This window comes from Drosophila erecta, unplaced genomic scaffold (assembly GCF_003286155.1).
Source record: "Drosophila erecta strain 14021-0224.00,06,07 unplaced genomic scaffold, DereRS2 tig00000021-arrow-pilon, whole genome shotgun sequence".
Lineage (NCBI taxonomy): Eukaryota > Metazoa > Arthropoda > Insecta > Diptera > Drosophilidae > Drosophila > Drosophila erecta.
In genome coordinates, this window is record NW_020825198.1 from 14,676,542 (window position 1) to 14,695,053 (window position 18,512).

Below are 18,512 nucleotides of genomic sequence, written 5' to 3' on the forward strand. Positions count from 1 at the left end.
TTGCGCTCAATTTTTTGCGACCCTTCAATCAACGAACTAAATCTGGCGCCAGGGCATCGCAGGCAAAACAAATCAATCAAATATGGCAAACATTGTAAAATATGTCGCATGGCCTTCGCCTGCATCGCCCCATCAATTTTTTCCTCCCAGAAGCTGCGGCGCCAATATATTGCGAATAAAATGCAAATTGCGTCAAAAAGCTTTGGCGGCACAACTTGAAAAGGCAAAAATCATTGTGACATGCGACATCAAGGGAGGAGCTGTCCTTCCCCATCGATTTGCATTCACTGGGGGTTGGCCAAATATCTTGCCACACTCGTCAAAGTTTATTATCTATTACAACACACATAGCATTAGCTGATTTTTAAGTCTATTAAGAAAAGGGCGTGCATTTCAAGAAAGCGCATTAATTTTAATCAATTGTGCAATTAAATTGTTAGGATATCGCAACTGGTTAAGCTATTATGGTTGCTATTGCTTATTATTAAAATATATAGTAGTTCATATTTCAGCGGTATAGAGCATCGAGTAATAACGAACAGAAATCTTTTCACAAATTGTCGGTGATCTATAGAAGATATTATTTGCACCCGATTTCATTCTCAGACCTCAAGCTGCAAAAACTAAGTGCAACAAGAGAGTGGAGCTGGAAGAATAAATAGTATCACAATGAGCACATTAACCCCATAAGGCCCCGGACTAACAATGCTGCACTTGACAGTTGCATTTGAATTTATGGTTTTGATATTTAAATAAAACAAACCCAAATACGGCATTTCCAATACAGACAATCTCTTGACCGCGGCGAAAACGAAAACTTTATATATTTGAGCTCATTAAGAGTGCGGACTTTTTGGGGGGAGTTATGCGTCGGGTTAGCCATCTAATGGTGGAACCTTAATGGATTAGATTCAAGGCATTCGATTTCCATGATAATCTTCTGTTTTTTTTATTCAATGAACATAAACAACTCGCAATCGATCCATAAACATCAATTGAAAACCACTAAAAATCGTTGTACCATAAAAATCGGCAAGGTTTACGAGCAATTCAGCACGCAAAAAGAGACATTAAAGTCGTAGAAATATTAATAAATTTATGCGAACAAAAGCTGGCATAAATTTCAATCAGTTGGCCCAACTGCTGAAGGAACTAAAACCACCATTACAAATAATTAAATTCAATTTTTGCCTTCAGCGAAAATAGCCCAAAGGAATAAACTCGATAAAAACAATATCGACTACATAATAAACAATAAACATAAATTATAGCGGTCATAATTGTACCCTAGAGAAGGGTGCTTATGATTTGGCATAAAGTTTGTGGTGCTTCTAATAAAATGGGTATTACTATCGAGTTGATTTTATTGTGATGTAAGACAATTTCCTGCAACTTATATCTGGTTTTCCCAGAAACGAATATAATGCTTTTAATCAGAAAGCTAGTCTAGTTTTCATATTTTTTCAGTAACTTTTACCATTGCCATTTTTTGTTAGTTTTTTGTTAACGAATAATAAAGCAGTCAATAAGTTTTTCATAAATTTTTTGTATGGTTTCCCTACTGGAGTTGACCTTTATCAAGCCGACAGCAAGTTGACCAAGTTCACATGGCTGTGATTCTGGCCTGGCTATCATGTATTAGAAAGTAAACACAACTGGATTTGGAATGGGATTTTGGACGAAAAAGAGGGCGTGACGATTGCTAGGACACACCTAAAAAACATCTGTAGATTAAAGTTGTTTTGGGCCCTCAGTTTTGGGCTGGGTATTATTTCGGCAGAAGGGGACCTTTTTGGCCAACAAGTGGCATTTGTTTTGCTCACTTTTGATTGTATTTTTGTTTTTAATTAATTTGACTTGTCGGCAGGGTTTTTCATGCTACCACTTGTCTGGTTATTTATTTCCTTTAATTAGTCTGATCGTGTTTTTTTCTTAGATTTGATTTGATGCATTTGACATTTTGCCAGCACAGAGATTGGGTGCAATTTCCAACGGAATTGACGCAGTTCGCTTGCAAATATCGTGTGAAAAAATATGGTCAGAACTACCAGCACTTAAACCAACAAATACATAGTAAACAATTTTGCAGCAACCACAAAGATTCATTTTTTCTTGTATCACAATTATGTTAATCAAATATTAATCAATCAAAGGAAAAGCAACAATTACTTTATTAATAAAATTCCACCATTATTAACCACACAAAGTGCACCAACATGATCCCTTAAATTATTAATAAAAATAGGTCTGGACATATTTTACGTTACTTGTGCATAATTTAAAGAGCCAATCATGTATAAATACATGCATAATTATAAGAAAAAAAATAGCAAAACAATAAAACTCTGTTTTGGTAAGCTATATGATACCAAATAAAATAATTGCCAACCGATTTCGAATTAATTATTAAGTTCTTAAATTTATTGGGTTGGGTAACGATTCGAATCGTTACTGAGAATTTCTTTTTGTCTACCTCTCTTTTCAATTATCTAAATTAAAAAATTCCTTAGCCATGTTTCGCTCACTTCATTTATTTTATATTATTGTGTAGTTTTTTATAGTTGTTTGCCAATTTGTAACACTCCAGACACACATTTCATGGCAGCTGATTGCTTTTGCCGTTTCACTTTGGCAAGGTCGCCGGCGATGCAAAGATACAGATACTTCGCGCACTCACCAGATACATATAGAGATACTCATGCTCTGGGAACTCTGTTGACAAATGAGCTTGTAAGTCGCAAGTTGTACCGATAGCTCTGGCATTTTATCAATGGATCGTTATCGTTCATAGGTTCAGTTGGCTGTTTTGTGGCCTTGATGGGAGATTTGTCATCAGCTTTTGTGTTGAATTTTAATTGACATTCAGTCAGGGTTAATGTCAAAATTGAAATCTATACAGAGCTGTGAATGAGTTTATTTTATGATTCATTGAGATTTATGGCAATTATCGAAGTATAGGGACCATAAGAAGTAAAGCTTGTATTAAAGTACGGATTTTAATTATACAATATTGCAAATGATAGGCAATATTGTTAACAGGAAGTTTGTGTTACCAAATCAACGATAAGTCAACGATAATTGGAAGTTAATATATGTCAATGGTCTTACCTTGGAATTCCTTCAATTTCCCAATTAAAAGAGCAATACATATTTAAGATTTCCTCATCACTCTGAGTTTCCCCCATCCATCTATCAAAAAATGCAAATGCGAAAAGATAAATTTTATATTTACTTGTCACTCAACTGGGATCGTGATTAAAGGTGCGAAAAGGTGACGTTTCCCCACTGATACTTGAAGTAATAAAACCGAAATTTGCATTTAAATCAAAACCGAACTGAAGCCACACACAGCGCCTAACCAAGAGGGTCCCAACCTTTGGGCATCGACAATTTGGGGCTCATAAATTATAGTTTTGCCTAATTTCTAAGCGCCAACATTGCACTCACTCACTTACACATACAATCGCATAAATCAAATTTAGCATAAAAACTACATAATTCACTAAAATGTCAAGTTTCGAGTGCCGCGTATCCTGTTTAGGTGGTAAAAACGGTATGGTAAATAAAAAATTGGTAGCTCTCTTGGAGGTCTCTTCACGTCACTCAATAGAAAAGAAGCTGACAGAGAAAAAATTATCTGTATAGCAATAAAATTATCTAATGCTATAGTATATGATAGTTTATTTGAATAAACTAGAATGGAGTATATCCTGTAAAGAATGTTTTCCGAAGACTATTCAGTTTCAGGGACACCAATTTTGTTACTGCTTCAGTATATAGTATTTCTTCGAGTGCAGGTGGCTGGAGGTATTGCAGAAACATTTTCTCTGAGACTTTGGCGGGTCACGATTTATCATCATTTGACAAAAAGGGAACAGAGCGAGAGAGCCTCAGATAGAGCGGTAAACGATATTTTCGGCTTGCCACTTTTTCCCTGTTTTCCAGTATTTGAATTTTCCATTTTCCTATTGTTAGCTGCAACTCGCGGCGGTCTTTCAAACGGAGTGCAAAGGGAATTCAAAGCCAGGGAAACTTCTCTTGTAGCTGCTGACACTTAACGTGTCATTTGAACATTTTATTAGACTTGACAATGAACTTTTGAACTAAAAGGGGCGCGGGTCAGAGCCGAACATTTACATGGCGGGTGGCTAAACCAAAAACAAGGCTAATGGAAAAAACGCAACAAGACACACAGTCAAGCCTCAACTTTCACATTAACAATTTGACGGAAGAACAGAAGCTGCCGGCATGGTGGGAAAAACTAAGGAAGCGCTTTTCTATGGTATAAGATATCAGTAAAAACGTAAAGAAACTATATACACTATCTAAAATGTTTCACTAAAATCGTTTACTCAAATTCCTTATGTCCTATTATTGACAATATATTGGGGAGTTCGGCAATTCAGCTAACTCAGTTAATAAACCAACTTTCTTGAGGTGAGCTCAACATAATTAAAACCACTTTGCTGCCTAAATAACCTTTATTTAAATCCACTTCATAGCCCCTCCACTGACTTCATCCTCTCACCCACATCGCTCACATACCCCAGTAGCTCTCCAATCCAATCAGTAGCCAATAGATACACCCACCGAGGGGCAGTAACAAAACAAACACAAAATAAAGATCACCCACACTCCAGGTTTCGAGTGCTCAGTGAGAACCCGAAACAAGGCCCGTTTAGGCCATTTATCAGGCAAACGTTTACATTTCTATTTCAACGGTTTTTAAATGTTAGCCACAAAGAGCTGGACACACGTGAAAAAATGTTGTGCTGCCTCGGTAAATTGGAATATATACATACTAGCACCTAAACTGTTTCTCTTGCTATTTAACTAGATTAAAACCCTTGGAAAAGCATTTATAACCTTGTCGCTTTTGTGCTCTTTTTACGTATCATATCCAATCGAAAAATGCAATTTTAAACAATAATATATTAGTGCATGGTTGTTTTTGTCACTGTTTGGATTCCTCCTACAATTTATCGAGGGCAGCAAACATTTCTCAATGTTCGATGTTCGCTGGGTTTCTTGGCCTTTTCCTCGACTCTCCACTCGGATCGAAATAAATCTTATCAAATTAAGTCGAGACAACAAGCGGAGAACTGTAAAATCGTAGGCGTGAGTTAGTCGCACCAAATCGAACTAGGCAGTGCGAAAGAGATGGGGCGATGCGGCTAGAGGGAGAGGGAAGGTGAGTGGGCGTTTATCTGAGGGCTTGTCGAGGTTTGTTTGGGTTTTTTTCCTGTTAACTGGGCTGGGGCTCATTTTGGGATTGGGCAATTGAGTTGACCAACTTAAGTGTGTTGCCCTGGCAAAAAAAAATACAACCGAAATAAAATAAAACACGAAAAGATTGGGCAAATTAATTAAGCCAATTCAACAATTTTGCTGTGCACATGAAATTGCCAGCAAATTAAATTGTTTAAATTTAATTTTGTTGCAAGCCGAAAACTCTTTTTTCAGGAAGAAGGTTGCCAAATACATTGCGCTATTTATCTAACAATTCGATTCACGTTTTGTCGTTATGGAAAATAAGTACGTATATACTCGTACATATACGTTTTCGATCAGGAAGCAAAGTAAAGGGCTCCAGACATCGTCGCATCTCCAATTACAGTGGTCCACATACCGAGTGGCTTAAAAAATGTGATGAAAAAATGTGGAGAAATAATAACCGGCAAGAAAACGAGGCAGACAGTGGAAAAAATGAAATGAAATGAAATGAAAAGAAAAGAAAAAGTTTTGCCTCGCGGCTGGCAAAAATATTTGACAACAACAACCGGAGCCGCCTGATCGATCAAATTTCGTCTGCGGGGCAATCAATGGAAGATCATACGGAACGAAAAGTTAAGTTAATGGGTTAAGAGTTATTTTGGTCAAATTTGTGACACACTTCGTTGACACGAATTTTTTGTGCCCCTGCGGATTTCACTGACTTTTTATCGCTTTTGTTTCGTCGCACAAGAATTTTGTTGTACTGCGGGCATTCCAGCCAGATGAGAATCTTAAGCCAGGCCTATGAGATATTAGTAAGGTTAAGAAGCTTAGCTAAAACTAATATTAATTAATATTAAAAATGTTGATATCTTTTTTGTTCCCTTAACTGGAAAATTAATTATCTCTAAGTGACTTTCAATTGGCTCATTCATATTATGTATGAGATTTAATAAATAAAGCCAAATATATTGCAATTATTAGCTCTCCAAAATGTCTTTTGGATAATACTATGGATCCGGCTACCAAATAATTAGTTTATACAACAAACCAATAATGTTGGCCGTATAAATGCTTCTGTGCGCCTGCTGAGCGGATAACAATTATAATTAAGCCAATTTTGAGTATCTCTTAGCTCCATGACCACCTAATCTGCATTCACAGATAAACATATCTTGCACCAGTTGTGTGCAATAAACCCATCGATAACTTTCTCGATTCAAAGCCAGACAAAACAACTGCAGCCAATTAATTTGTCATAACCGAAAAATGGCCCCAAATCGTTTCTTTCTTCACAATTACGTTGTTATAGCCAGCCCGAGAAAAAGATATCGGGCGAGTGATAACTATGCAAACCACCATTGTCGGTCCCTCCCCCTTTTTTCTTCAGAGAAAAGTGAGCACCCACAACGCTCAGATGTCCAACAATTATAAATAACAACAGAAATTATAATGCACAGAGTCTTCAAATCGAATCGAAAGCAAAACGCAAACGGAGGAAATGCAACAATTGCAGGGGCCTCCGATTTCGACTTCAACTTTGAATTTGGACTCCGATTTGAATCGCGGCTTCGAAGAGCAAATTGCATAATTATTGCTACAAATGAAGCTGAGAAAGTGGTACCGTTTGAATCGTGATAAAGCGATAATTTTCCCCCTCACCACCCACCGAAAAAAGCCAATGAAAATGCATTTCACTTTTCAGGTTAACAAACAAAACAAAGCCGACTGTGTTATTATGAAATCTCGACAGTCACAATAAAAAAGGCAGCATAACAACAGAAATCGCCCACGCGAAAATAGCTATAAATTCAAAGATGCAGATGCAAAAAGATGCAATTTTTTTGCCAATATTCAAGTCCGAGTTCAAAGTTTGCGATTCATTTTAAATCATTTTATTTTCACTGTCGACTGTCTTCTTCGTTTCTTCGTCGTTGCTTTTTATTGCATTTTCATGCAGCGGAAAGTAGGAAACAAATGAGGAAAGTGATACTAACACGAGCTTTGTGGCTACTCATCCTTATAAATGGTCTTTTCAGTTTCGGTTTCATCTCAAATGTGGCTAATCATTGTGGGAGTTTCTGGGGGAAAAGGGGAGGCAATCAAAGTTTTAGCTGTCGGAAACTTGTTTGCACTTTTGACAAGCTTTGGGGCAATGAAAGGTAACATGCATACCACCTCGGGGCTAATTAAAACGTATGCCACGCCCCCAAAAACCGGCGAAGGAAGTTCCAGGCCCCGTTGACGTGGTTAATGTGAGCATAACGACTTACTCAACATAAAGCTATTTTATTTTATTTTATTTTATATTTTACTTCCCCATTTTAAATACGAGTTCAACAGAAGACTGCAAGTTCGTTAGGCATTGCTATGGCTGCCTTGTGCGGATTGGCAACAGGAAAAGCTCGAGAGGGCTGCCACATAAAGCGGCTTAATGTGCAGCTAAAGTAGTGGCAATTTGTCCTGCTGATGCGCTGGTAATTATTTTTTTCCGTGTGGCGCATTCTCACAGTAGCTGCGTACTTATGAAAGGAGAATCGCCATGGCAATTGTGTATTTTCTGGTGTTTACCTTCTCTTCGGCTACTGTTTTAAATGCCCGCGGGTAAAAACGGCGAAAAAAGCGTGTTAATCCCGCCCCGCGGTTATTGAGGCAACCCAGTTAAAGCTCTCCCACTCTCGATTTTTCGCCGCCCGTGGCTGGGATTAAGTTTCATTATTTTCAGCTTAATTATTTTACAAGCAGAAATTAAAAAGCGTGAAAAAAGTTTATAAACTGGCTGTTTTGGTCTGGTATGCTGATAGCTCCAGTTTTTGTTCTCTATGCACTCCGTGCTAGAAAAAGCTAGGAAAAAGTTTATTTATACCTTTACATTTTGGCTTTATGTAATCTACACTCACCCAATACAAAAATCAAAATAAAAAAGAAAAAAAGAAACCCTGAAATAGGGATCTACAAGCTGAAAGAGGCAACTTTGAGTATTGAAATGATTTAAATCATCTGATAGATCATTTAATAGATCCTTTTGTTCAGTGTAAGGGTCTGATCGAGAGATGGAAGGGACTGGGAATCAGAGAGGCCTATAAATAGACGGCGGCTGCTACTCAGGAGTGTGTGTACATGCAGGTTCCTTGGAAAAATGCTGTCTAGGACAAGTTGCAAAAATCCCTCAATAGTGTGTGGGTGGGAGGGAGAGGAATTTAGCAGAGGATCGAGGTTTTCCAGCGGGGAATTCGATCCCATGCATCATAGACAGATGCTGTTAAATTGATAGCGTGCCTTCTTTTTTAGCTGTTGCGTGTCTAGGATTTTTTTCTCAAACAGCGGAGTGATGAAAAATCTTAGGTGGCTGAATGCTTAAGGTGTGGTTCCCTAAGAGATTGTAACCTGGCTTGGGACTCCGTCGAAAATTTGTATATACACTTTATTTACTCACCCCTGTAGCGGTTAATTCTGAGCATTTTGAGATGTTAAATTACCTGAAAAGAAATGAAAGAAAATATACAATTATTAAAGTGAACACTGTTATACATATAAAATTAAAATCTATGTAATTGAAATCTAATAAAAAGAGTTTTTGCCTGGTAGGTCCATAGGATTATATTTTACTAAGTAATTTGTAAGGGCCATCTCGATCGCGATGGATATTCAGACGAGTGCCACTTGCAGACCTAATCTTAAGCAAAACGTCACTTGTCCTTTGGATCCGCGAAGTGTTTTCCTTCAATAAAGGTTCAGATCGAAGAGTCTGCAGGCGCCCACTGAAACCAAGAGGCAGAGATCTGGAGAGGAAGGGGCTAGAGATCGGGGCTGTGGTTCTATGGCGATAAGGGAAAATTCCTTTTATTGAGTTCCCTTATCCACAGGCCTTTCCTTTGTGTTTGCTGATTACCCAGTGGATTGTGCTTGAATTTCAATGGGTGCGGCAATGATTGCAATTGCAAAAATTCCAATACATTTATTTTTAATTTCTCTTATCCTACAAAAGTTTCTCGGGCCCACAGGTTGCATAACTCCAGCCATGAAAGCCCATCGAAATCAATCATTATGAAGAGCTGTACCTCAAAAAACTCATAGCAACGCGACTCGTCTTCGTCTTCGGATCAGCTCATCAATTTGATCACCGCTGCTTTAATTATTGACAATTTATCAATCTAACGGCGAGTGTTATACAATTGAAAACCCTTCAGTCACTTTCTTTTTTCCCCGCTTTATCTTCTTCACACCCTTTTCCATTGCCAAAAATTTGTGCGCCGCTTTGTTTTCGTGAATTGAGTGCAATTTATTTTAATATTTTTTAAATAAATAAATAATGCGGGTCGCGGTTGTTGGCCAGTGAAAATGAATTGGAAATTTCTTTTATCATTTGCTCATAATTAATTACTTAACATTAGCAACGGCGCTGGACGAGATTGGTGGCAATACGTATTCGGTTTTTGTTCGTGATCTTTTCAATTTTTTTTAGCTTCGCGGTGATTATTTTGCCTTTGCAGAATTCATTAAACTTAAAATACGACAAACGCTTTAGCTGAGCCTCCATGGAGTGAAAATGGTACTGGAAATTGAAGAATAAATGCGAAATTCGGAGAAAGGAATGTGGAACTACTTTTTATACGAAGCTGTCACGCCATAACATCATAATTGTTGTAGAGCAGGCAAAATGTGACTTATTCTGCGGAAAGTTCTAAAAATAATACCGCTGCATCGGAAATCGTGGTTTTATTTAGAGGGAAATGGCTTGATTGTATTATTTTGGTATCTTGAGAGCGTTTATGCAGAATAGTGATGCAACATAAGTTAATTACTTACATACTTTAGTAATGTCTTCTTCAATCATTTCTGATCTATTACATCATCCGCTATTATCTACATTTTCTTTATCTTAATTCGATTTCGAAAACATCTCTCTTATCCTAGGATAAACTTCTAATTATCGTTACTTAAGCCGAGGTTCATTTTCCGCAGACTCTCATCATCGCCTTGCCTGAGTTTCCTCACTCCACAATATTCCACAGTATCGATGGCTGAATATTATCGCTATTTATAAGATACTCTCCAAGGTGCTCCCCCCTTGTCTTTGTGTATGCCACAAGTGGCGGCATTTTGCTGATCCCCTATCGAGGCTAATTCAGTTCAAAATGCCGCTCAGCAATATTTGGTCATAATATTTAATGATATCGAATCCCCTGCCGCGTTACGAGAGTTCCTGCCCCCCTCTTGGTCTTCTCTTGCGAAGATCCTCCTCTTTCTTGGCGATTCGCCGTGCATGTGAAAATTATATGCATTATTAGATATTATTTCAGGCGATCGGGAAAGCAAAAACTAAAAACCTGCCACATGCAACGAGATTTCTTCGGCTTCTTCTCCTTGTTGCATACATCTAACTAACGGTAAGTTGCAACAAAAGCCAGAGGAAGACAAAACAAACATGTGTAAGCCGCTGCTAAGCAGCCTGACGATCTGTTCGAAACTCCCCATAGTCCCCCATGGCCCCCCATTTTGCAGCCCCCCTCCCCAGCCAACGATCTCCTTTAAAGTTGCCCAGCAAGATCTTGAACCTGTCGTCATGACTTGGCCAAAGTCAAGCTAGAAGATACAACAAAAACAGTACGGGCACCGCAACAAACACGTGATTTAGTTCCTGTCGCTGCTGCGGGAAACTTGTTGTCCCCACAAGCACACACACTTGCCACAAATATATAGAAACACACTCAGCAGGAGTTGCTCCTCCCGAACCCACAGCCCGCCTCAGCCGATCTATCCATTGCTGTGCTGGATTGTGTTTTATGCATATATGCAATAGGCACTTTTTAGCGGTGGTCAAAGTTGCACTGGGAGAAATTATCAGTATCAAACTATTCAATACAATCAATATCTGTTCTATAAACTTGATAAAATTTATAAAAAGTCCTCAATCCAAGTGTATAAAAAACTTCAAGATTTTAAAAGTCGCGTAATATACAAGAGTAAGCTTCCTCACAAACTTGAATGTTTAAATGGAGAGTACGTATTCTGGTTTGAATTTCCAAATACTCTGATTACATTTTTTGCCGGTGCATTTGGATTTGCCTTTATTCCTTTTGGCCATGGCTTAGCATGCTTATCTTTGGCTTAAATAAATTTAACGCTCGTGTATTTCTTTTCAACGCTTCACCCATGGCACACCACCCCCTTCCAACCACCTAACCTCCCCGATCCCCTAAAAATCTCCACCATTTGCCTGGAAAACGGCGACGACACACTGCCCAACTCCAAATGTCCTCAGTTGCCACACATTGCGGCCATATTGCAAATGCAACTCCCCCTTTGGAAACGCAGTTTGGGATTTGTTTGCATCTTGTTTCGGGTTTGCTTCTTCTCAATTTGTGGCCACATTAATATAATTTACAGCTAATAAAATATGCAACGAAGTCCGCTCACCCACAACTTTGAAAAAAGAGTATAATAAACATGGGAGCTTGGAAAGTTTATTAAACTTTGCCTCACTTTTACCAATTGATGCTTTATTGATTTTGGTTCGACTTCCGTTTTGTTTGAGTTTGTTTATTTCGTTGGCTTTCATCCGCTTCAATATTTTTATTATTCATCAAGTATTTGACTTGGCACTTGAGAAGTTTCAAAGATTTTATTGGAGATCTCGTTTTTCGGCCAGTTGAAAATTGTTTGAGTGAAACGTGGGGAAAAAGTTTATTAAAAAACAATTTAAACTAAAAATGGTTTCGAAAAGGAATAAATGCAACCTTTACTTGCGAACGCAAATCTATTTCAACATTTTCCGTGCATCTTTTCGCCATTACCGTTATTCGTCCATGAACTTCCCGCCACAACCCTATAACCTTACTTTTTCCAGCCCATCCATAACAAATCTTTTAGCTTCAGCCTCGCACAAAAATGAACTTAACAAAAAACTCGAAAAAACTTTACTTGAGCAGCGAACAAACAAAAAACGTTCATCATTGAATGATCCACACCTCACCCTCCACTTTTTTTCTTTGGCAACTTTCTATATGTTTTTTGTGGAGCTTCTTCTACTCCTTTTCGATGCTTGAATAAAAATTGCGCAATATTATTTTACAGCAACAACGCTGTTGCGGCAACAATGCAATTGATTTCCCTTTAAAAAGAGAAGCTTTTGCAGCAATTACAACGGTACTTGAAGAATCAGTAGAAGACGCGGCATTGCGAGGGAGGGAGATGGCGAAAATAAAAGAGATTCTTCAAGCAACAGCAAACAAAATGCCTAACAAAGGTCACAACATTGACATTGAAGAAGAAAGATGGGGAAGGGAGTGGGGGTTGGAAGGAAGGGGGGTAGGGAGGTAGGGGAAGAATGTGTGGAGAATTGCCAGCCTGTAAGAAGTCGAGAAGAGAAGATTGCGGAAGAGAGACAGCTTTACTTTTGGTTAACTGCTGTTTAATATGCAATTACGGGCTCAAGATCTTTTCTTGTTTGACAATCGTTATCCCCACCTTTTTTTATTTCTCTCTGAATACGATGTTTTACCGTTGCTTGGGTCATTGAAGAGAGGGAGATGGGAGATGTTTAGAGAAGTGATGCCTAAATAGGGGAAGGTTGTAACGTTTAAAATTAAATTATACGATGACAAACGAAAAGAATTTCCTCGATGTGTCAAAAGTTCAGATGAACAGCTTGGAGATGGCTTTTCTTTTTTCACCCCACAAATCAATCAATTTCTGTCAGAATTCTTCTCTGCGTCACACATAATTATGCTGTAATTGATATTTTTCTTGGGCTCAGCACCTTCCGCCCTCTTCCCCTAACCTTTCGCCCCATCTCCCTCTGGTTTCTTTTCCTCAAATTCTTTCTCTTTCTGGGCAGGCGTCGCAGGTTTTCAAAAGAAATCAAAATTTGTAACGCCTTTTGATGGGTGCGTTTTTGGTGTTGCCGCCTTTATGCCGTATAGGGGGTAAGGATGGGGTTTGTGGCTTTGGGGGCACTTAGTTTGCATAGAGAACACTTCTCTTCTTTTCCCCATAAATACCGTTAAGTGATTGTTCGAGGGAGTTTGGAAGTCAGTCTTGGAATTGCTTTTCGTCAGCTCATGTCAAATATTAGATGGAAGAATCGATTTTGGGGATGGGGGGATGGAAAATGTATAACCGTTATGACATTTGAGCGGGGAAAATGAGGAACACTTTTCGATTCAATCGAAATATTCTGTGGATAGCTTTTTAGGTATTCCTAGAACTGAGAAAGACTTTAAAAACGGAGATTCAGAAAGGCATACGAGTTTCTCTGACATAAAAGATGTAGTACTAGCACAAAATGTAATCATAAATAATAATTTTGTAATATGTAAGTAAGTTTATTAAATATATATACGCCAAGAACTTCAGAAAGAAGTTCCATATTTAACTGACTTCCCTTGACTTTTCACATTCCACTAATTTCGCCTTATCATTTCCATCCGGCTCAGTCGACTGTAAAACATTCTAAATGATCTTACACAACGTAACCCCCAAACTATAATAAGATTACCAACCAAGTTTGTCACATCCTACAAAAAACATAAATCATTTCCTGCTCACAATTCTACCAGTTACCAAATAATGGGGTTGGGTAGAAACCTTAACCAACGTTTTTGGGAACTTTACACGAAGTTTGATGCAGTTTATTTTCCCTTTTTTTGGGTTTCTGCCTTAACACTTTTCCCGTCATTCACACGACCTTTCAACTTATGACTTTCCCAGTTGGCTGCTGCGGCGACCAGTCCCAAAACCGAAGGTCGTGACTGACTCCCACAAAATGAGCAACGGAAAACAGGGAGAAAAGCTCATTTTAATGATCTATCATTCCCAAATGATGTCCATTTCGGAGGTGTTAAAGATGCCCCAAAGACAGCCATTCGGGAGATTCTTGGGGGGAAACTTTCACTTTTGGATAAACGATATTTCGTGGCAGGGTGTTGTGCCTGTGATTAAACTGCACTTTTGATTTATAAACTTTTGCTATGGTTGTAAATCGATGTATGTATATATTGATTGTGGTATATGCTTGTAAAAACGTAAATGGTTCTTAATTTTATTCACAATTTTTACCGATATTCCAGAAAATTAAAAATTAAAAAAAAAAAATTTTTAAATTTGTATTACTTTTTTTTTCAATTTCTACCGATATTCCACAAAAATGTTGAAATTTCTCGTTTGCACTTCCACTAACGGGTACCTGATAGTCGGGGAACTAAACGACTAAAGTATTCTATCTTCTTTTATAATATATTTGTGTGCAAAATTTGTGGGCATAGGAAACAAAATACATGTACTCTAAAGTGAATCGAACGTCATTAGTTTTCCGACCGACTTTGCTTATGAGGAAACAATATTCATGTCATATTTATCTGTCCAATTTAATTTTTATATATTTTTCAAGTAGCGCAATCCGAGTCAATATCAAAGCTCTCGAACGCACTCCTCAACTATAAATAGTTTTGACATTTTGCCACCAGAAATACGATACAACAAATGGCAAAAGCAAAAATATCTTTTCAAATAACTTCAAGGCTGATCAACCGACTTGAGACAAGAGATACAAGCGAGCCAAGTAAATTTCAAAAATATTTATCTGTAAGAAAAATTAACTTAAACTTTGGAGCTGTCATGTGTGGCGGTGTGTCATTAACCCTCGGTTGCCGGCGCTGCCCAAATGTCACCCTGACAGTTGCAAATTGTCAACTGTTCCTTTCCAGCTAATTACAAAACTAACATTTTGACATTTGTCTTTGACAGTTCGAGTGGATCGCGGGGGACTGGACTCAGGAACTGGTGGGAATTGGGGATTGAATAAATACTAGATATAGGTTGGGTCCCTTTTATGGGATAACTGTGGAGAGATCTGGTTATCGAGTGCTTCTCGCTGCCTGTTTGTTTTCCTAGCTACTGGTTCCAGTTTCTACCGCTTTTCCAGCCCAACTCCCCTCAAGTGTTGACAGTTTTTCTTGTTTTGTAATTTTCTATAATGAATGCATTATGCATTATTTTTTCCTTACCATTTTTCCTGCTGCTTTTGTTTGTCATGCTGTTAGAACCGAATCGAGTTGGGTTCGAATTATTGTTTTATTTGCTTGGTCATGTTTAAGGCGTAGCCTGGCTAACAAATTGAGTCTAATGATGGATAACACACCGAACTGACCACTGACATGGAATGGGAAACTGTATGACTCTCTTTAAGAAGTTACATACCACAGAAATCGAAGCAACAGAACCCGCCTGCACTTGAAGTATTGGAAACAATTTAAAAGATACTTTCTTTGACCTTTGCTGTTCTTGTGGTCATTGACTCTACAAGAGGAGCTTTATGTGAAAATGTAAACAAATTGATTTGGAAAATTTGGGACACGCAGAAGCATTGTTTTCTTGTTTCAAAATATAATCATGGTTTTTGTAATGAAACAAATAAATTCATGGTTAATGTTGTATTAGTTTTATAAGGATTATAATAATGGGATAGTTACTATATTTGCCCTGCCTTCCGATTATTATTAGTATTTACCATTTTCTGACTTTTTATACCTTTAAACATTACGATACAACAGTACTTTCAAAATATCTTCATAATCACCTATTCCCATCAGCATGTACATAGCTCCGTTAGTACCTCCTATAAATCTCTGTTTATGCTGATCCCCAACACCAGAAGCCCCATACTCCGACTCTAATCAACAACAATTAAAATCAATTAAAGCGAATGCAAACAAACAAGCAAGCAGTCAGTATATCATGCTGTCCCTTTCGTCTTCCGGGTCCCGTAGTGTCCTCTTCTCCCTCGTTTCCTCTATGGAGCTGTCAAATCAGCGGCGCGCCTCGTTTGACATTTCTATTATGTCAGTCAGTGAGTCAATTGTGCAAAGTGCAACTCTGCGCCGCTGGAAGCGAAGTTTTCGCAATTAAAAATTCTAAACAGGCAGTCAGCCGCCCCCTTGTTTTCCCCAATCCACTTTATCCGCTCACGTATGAGTCCCCTCCCTTAATATAAGTAAATGACCAGCCAAAGAAGCGCCAGACCACAAAGGGAATCGAGGCGTCAATCTGTAAGATACAGTAGCCGTAGCTGCAAATGGAATATGGGCAAAAAATACTCCATACCCGCAACACACTCTTTTCCTTCTTTAGCCATATACTGGGGCTTTAATGTGCGGTAATTATGAAAAGTAAACTTACAAACCGTCGGGCACAAGTGGTGGAGAGAAAAGCATGAAATAATCACTGGTCTTCAAATTAGCTACGGTTTGAAACCTGACTGAAGGTCGTCGGCATTGAGTCGTACCCTAGATGCAAACCTTTCAGCTGACAAGTGAAATTTGTACTACAAAGGATATATATTATATTATAGATAAGCGATATTTTGATCAGACACCTATCTATATTTAAGTTATTCTGAAATGCTGAAATTTCTGTATAGTATACTTTTTCAACATGTTAACTTGTTATTCCATGACATTCCTTAACTTGCTTTTTTTTTAATATTTCTCCTTCTTTTGCCTGCCACACATAAATAATTCCGAACGTCAGTTCTTTGACAGCAGCAAATAGTGAGAAAGAGTCTGAGGGAAACAGAAAATTCTGGTGTGACTTTTCTGACAGCTGCCCACAAGTGGGCGAACAGGGGTTAAGGGGGTTGGGTTTCAGTGCACTGTGTGCTTTTTGCATAAATGCATAAAAATTGTTTGCCATTGTTTGCCATGCAGTTTTCTTTCCTCTTTTTTTTTGTCTGAGTTCGGGTTCCGTTGGAGCTGTCAAAATATTGAGCTGTCTCTCTTTTTCGGCGGATATTTCTATAGAATTGCAACGGTCAGTATTTATTTTATGTGGTCGATTTCTGGTTTGGAAGTGTTTTATAGCGCAGACAGGATATATCTTTGAAATTGAAAAATGTAAACAGGCCAGACATGGGAAATGGGAACAGTTTGCAAGTGGGAAAAATTGTGGCACAAGAATAATATATTACAGTTCGGATAAAGGAACTGATGAGAAATTATTTACAAGATGTTAAAGTGGTCCATTGAATCGTTTTGGTGATGTCTGCTTTGTAAAATAAGTTTAAATACATAAAACAGTAAAAAATCTGCAATTTTGCTTACATTTAACATTTCGTTCAAGAATAAGATCCGCTCAAATATACTCAAGGAAAATAGCACCCTGAATCCAATGCCAAGCAGCATTCAATCATCCCATCATCCTTTGACCCAATCTTCAGCACAATCTCGAATTGAACAGGGACGCAATTGTGCACACGAATTCCAAACATCCATCTATCTGTTTATCCAGCTATCGCTATTTGTACTTCTCACAACGTATCTCAAATCACAACAAACACGAGAAGAATGGTGCAAGCTGGACGGGGAGGGGGTAGGGAAAACTCTTGGAAAAGCGAGGGAAACGGTTGGATAACCGAATCAGCAATCGGTAAATGCAATCCCGGGCACTGAAAACAAAGTGCGAGCGGGAGGGCAAAGGGCAAGTGAAACGGAACATCAAGTGACGAGCAAACAACTCAACTTTATGCAAATATTTACTCCAACAGTTTGACCAAAGTCAAACCGGGAAGAAAAATAATATTGTCAGTGGAAAATTTGATCAACTCGCGCTATTTTACCTTTATCTTTCTTTTTTTCAGTTTACTTAGTACCTTTGACCGTTCAAACGAAGCCGACTTTTATTTTTTGCCCCCAACTTTTCCAAGTTCCCCATAGTAAGCTCTAATTTTCCGACAATTGCAGTTACCCACCCACTGCCGAAAAAAAGTTTTTATGATTTAAAGGCCTTGGTAATCTTTATGCCGAATCTGTATCTGTATCTATGCCTTCATATCCGTTTTTATAACCCATTTCCCTCTCGGCCACTTCAATGACATTTTAATTGCTTTATTGCCGCGTCTTTCTCTTTTTCTCCCTTTCTTCGTTGTGTCGTGTGCCATTGCCTTACACTTACATTTATGTCCGCTGCGTTACGTCACTTGCGTAATTGCAGTTATTTCTTGTGGTGTCTTTCCTTTTAAAACGGGGTCAACGTTGTTTTGGACCTTTATTTCTCCAGGTCGGGGAATTTTTCCATAGTCGTTGTTAATTTCAAATTATCGGTCAACTTTTGTATGCCGCCTGTCAGACATAAATCAGATAACAACACAAATACCAACGCCCACGCGAAAATTTAACAAAATAAATGGATCGAAACTTAATGAAACATATGAACGCAGGCGAAGATAATCATAAATTCACATGGCAAAGTGTGGTTTTTATGTAAATACGACTTCCATTTTATAGAGGCGTAAAATCCATATC

The 18,512-nt window shown here is 38.2% G+C and overlaps 1 protein-coding gene across 7 annotated transcripts in view; it reads right to left on the reverse strand.

Annotated features, from left to right (window-relative positions):
* Positions 1-18,512, reverse strand: part of LOC6545876 (serine-rich adhesin for platelets) — a 109,247-nt gene that overhangs the window by 16,849 nt on the left and 73,886 nt on the right. The window contains exon 2 of one of the 7 annotated variants that reach the window (XM_026977871.1): positions 8,651-8,693. The exons of the other annotated variants lie outside the window; for them this stretch is intronic. Within the exon in view, the coding sequence (XP_026833672.1) occupies positions 8,651-8,675 (25 nt within the window). The 5' untranslated portion in view covers positions 8,676-8,693. The remainder of the gene's footprint in view (positions 1-8,650; positions 8,694-18,512) is intronic. 7 annotated transcript variants of the gene reach the window in all.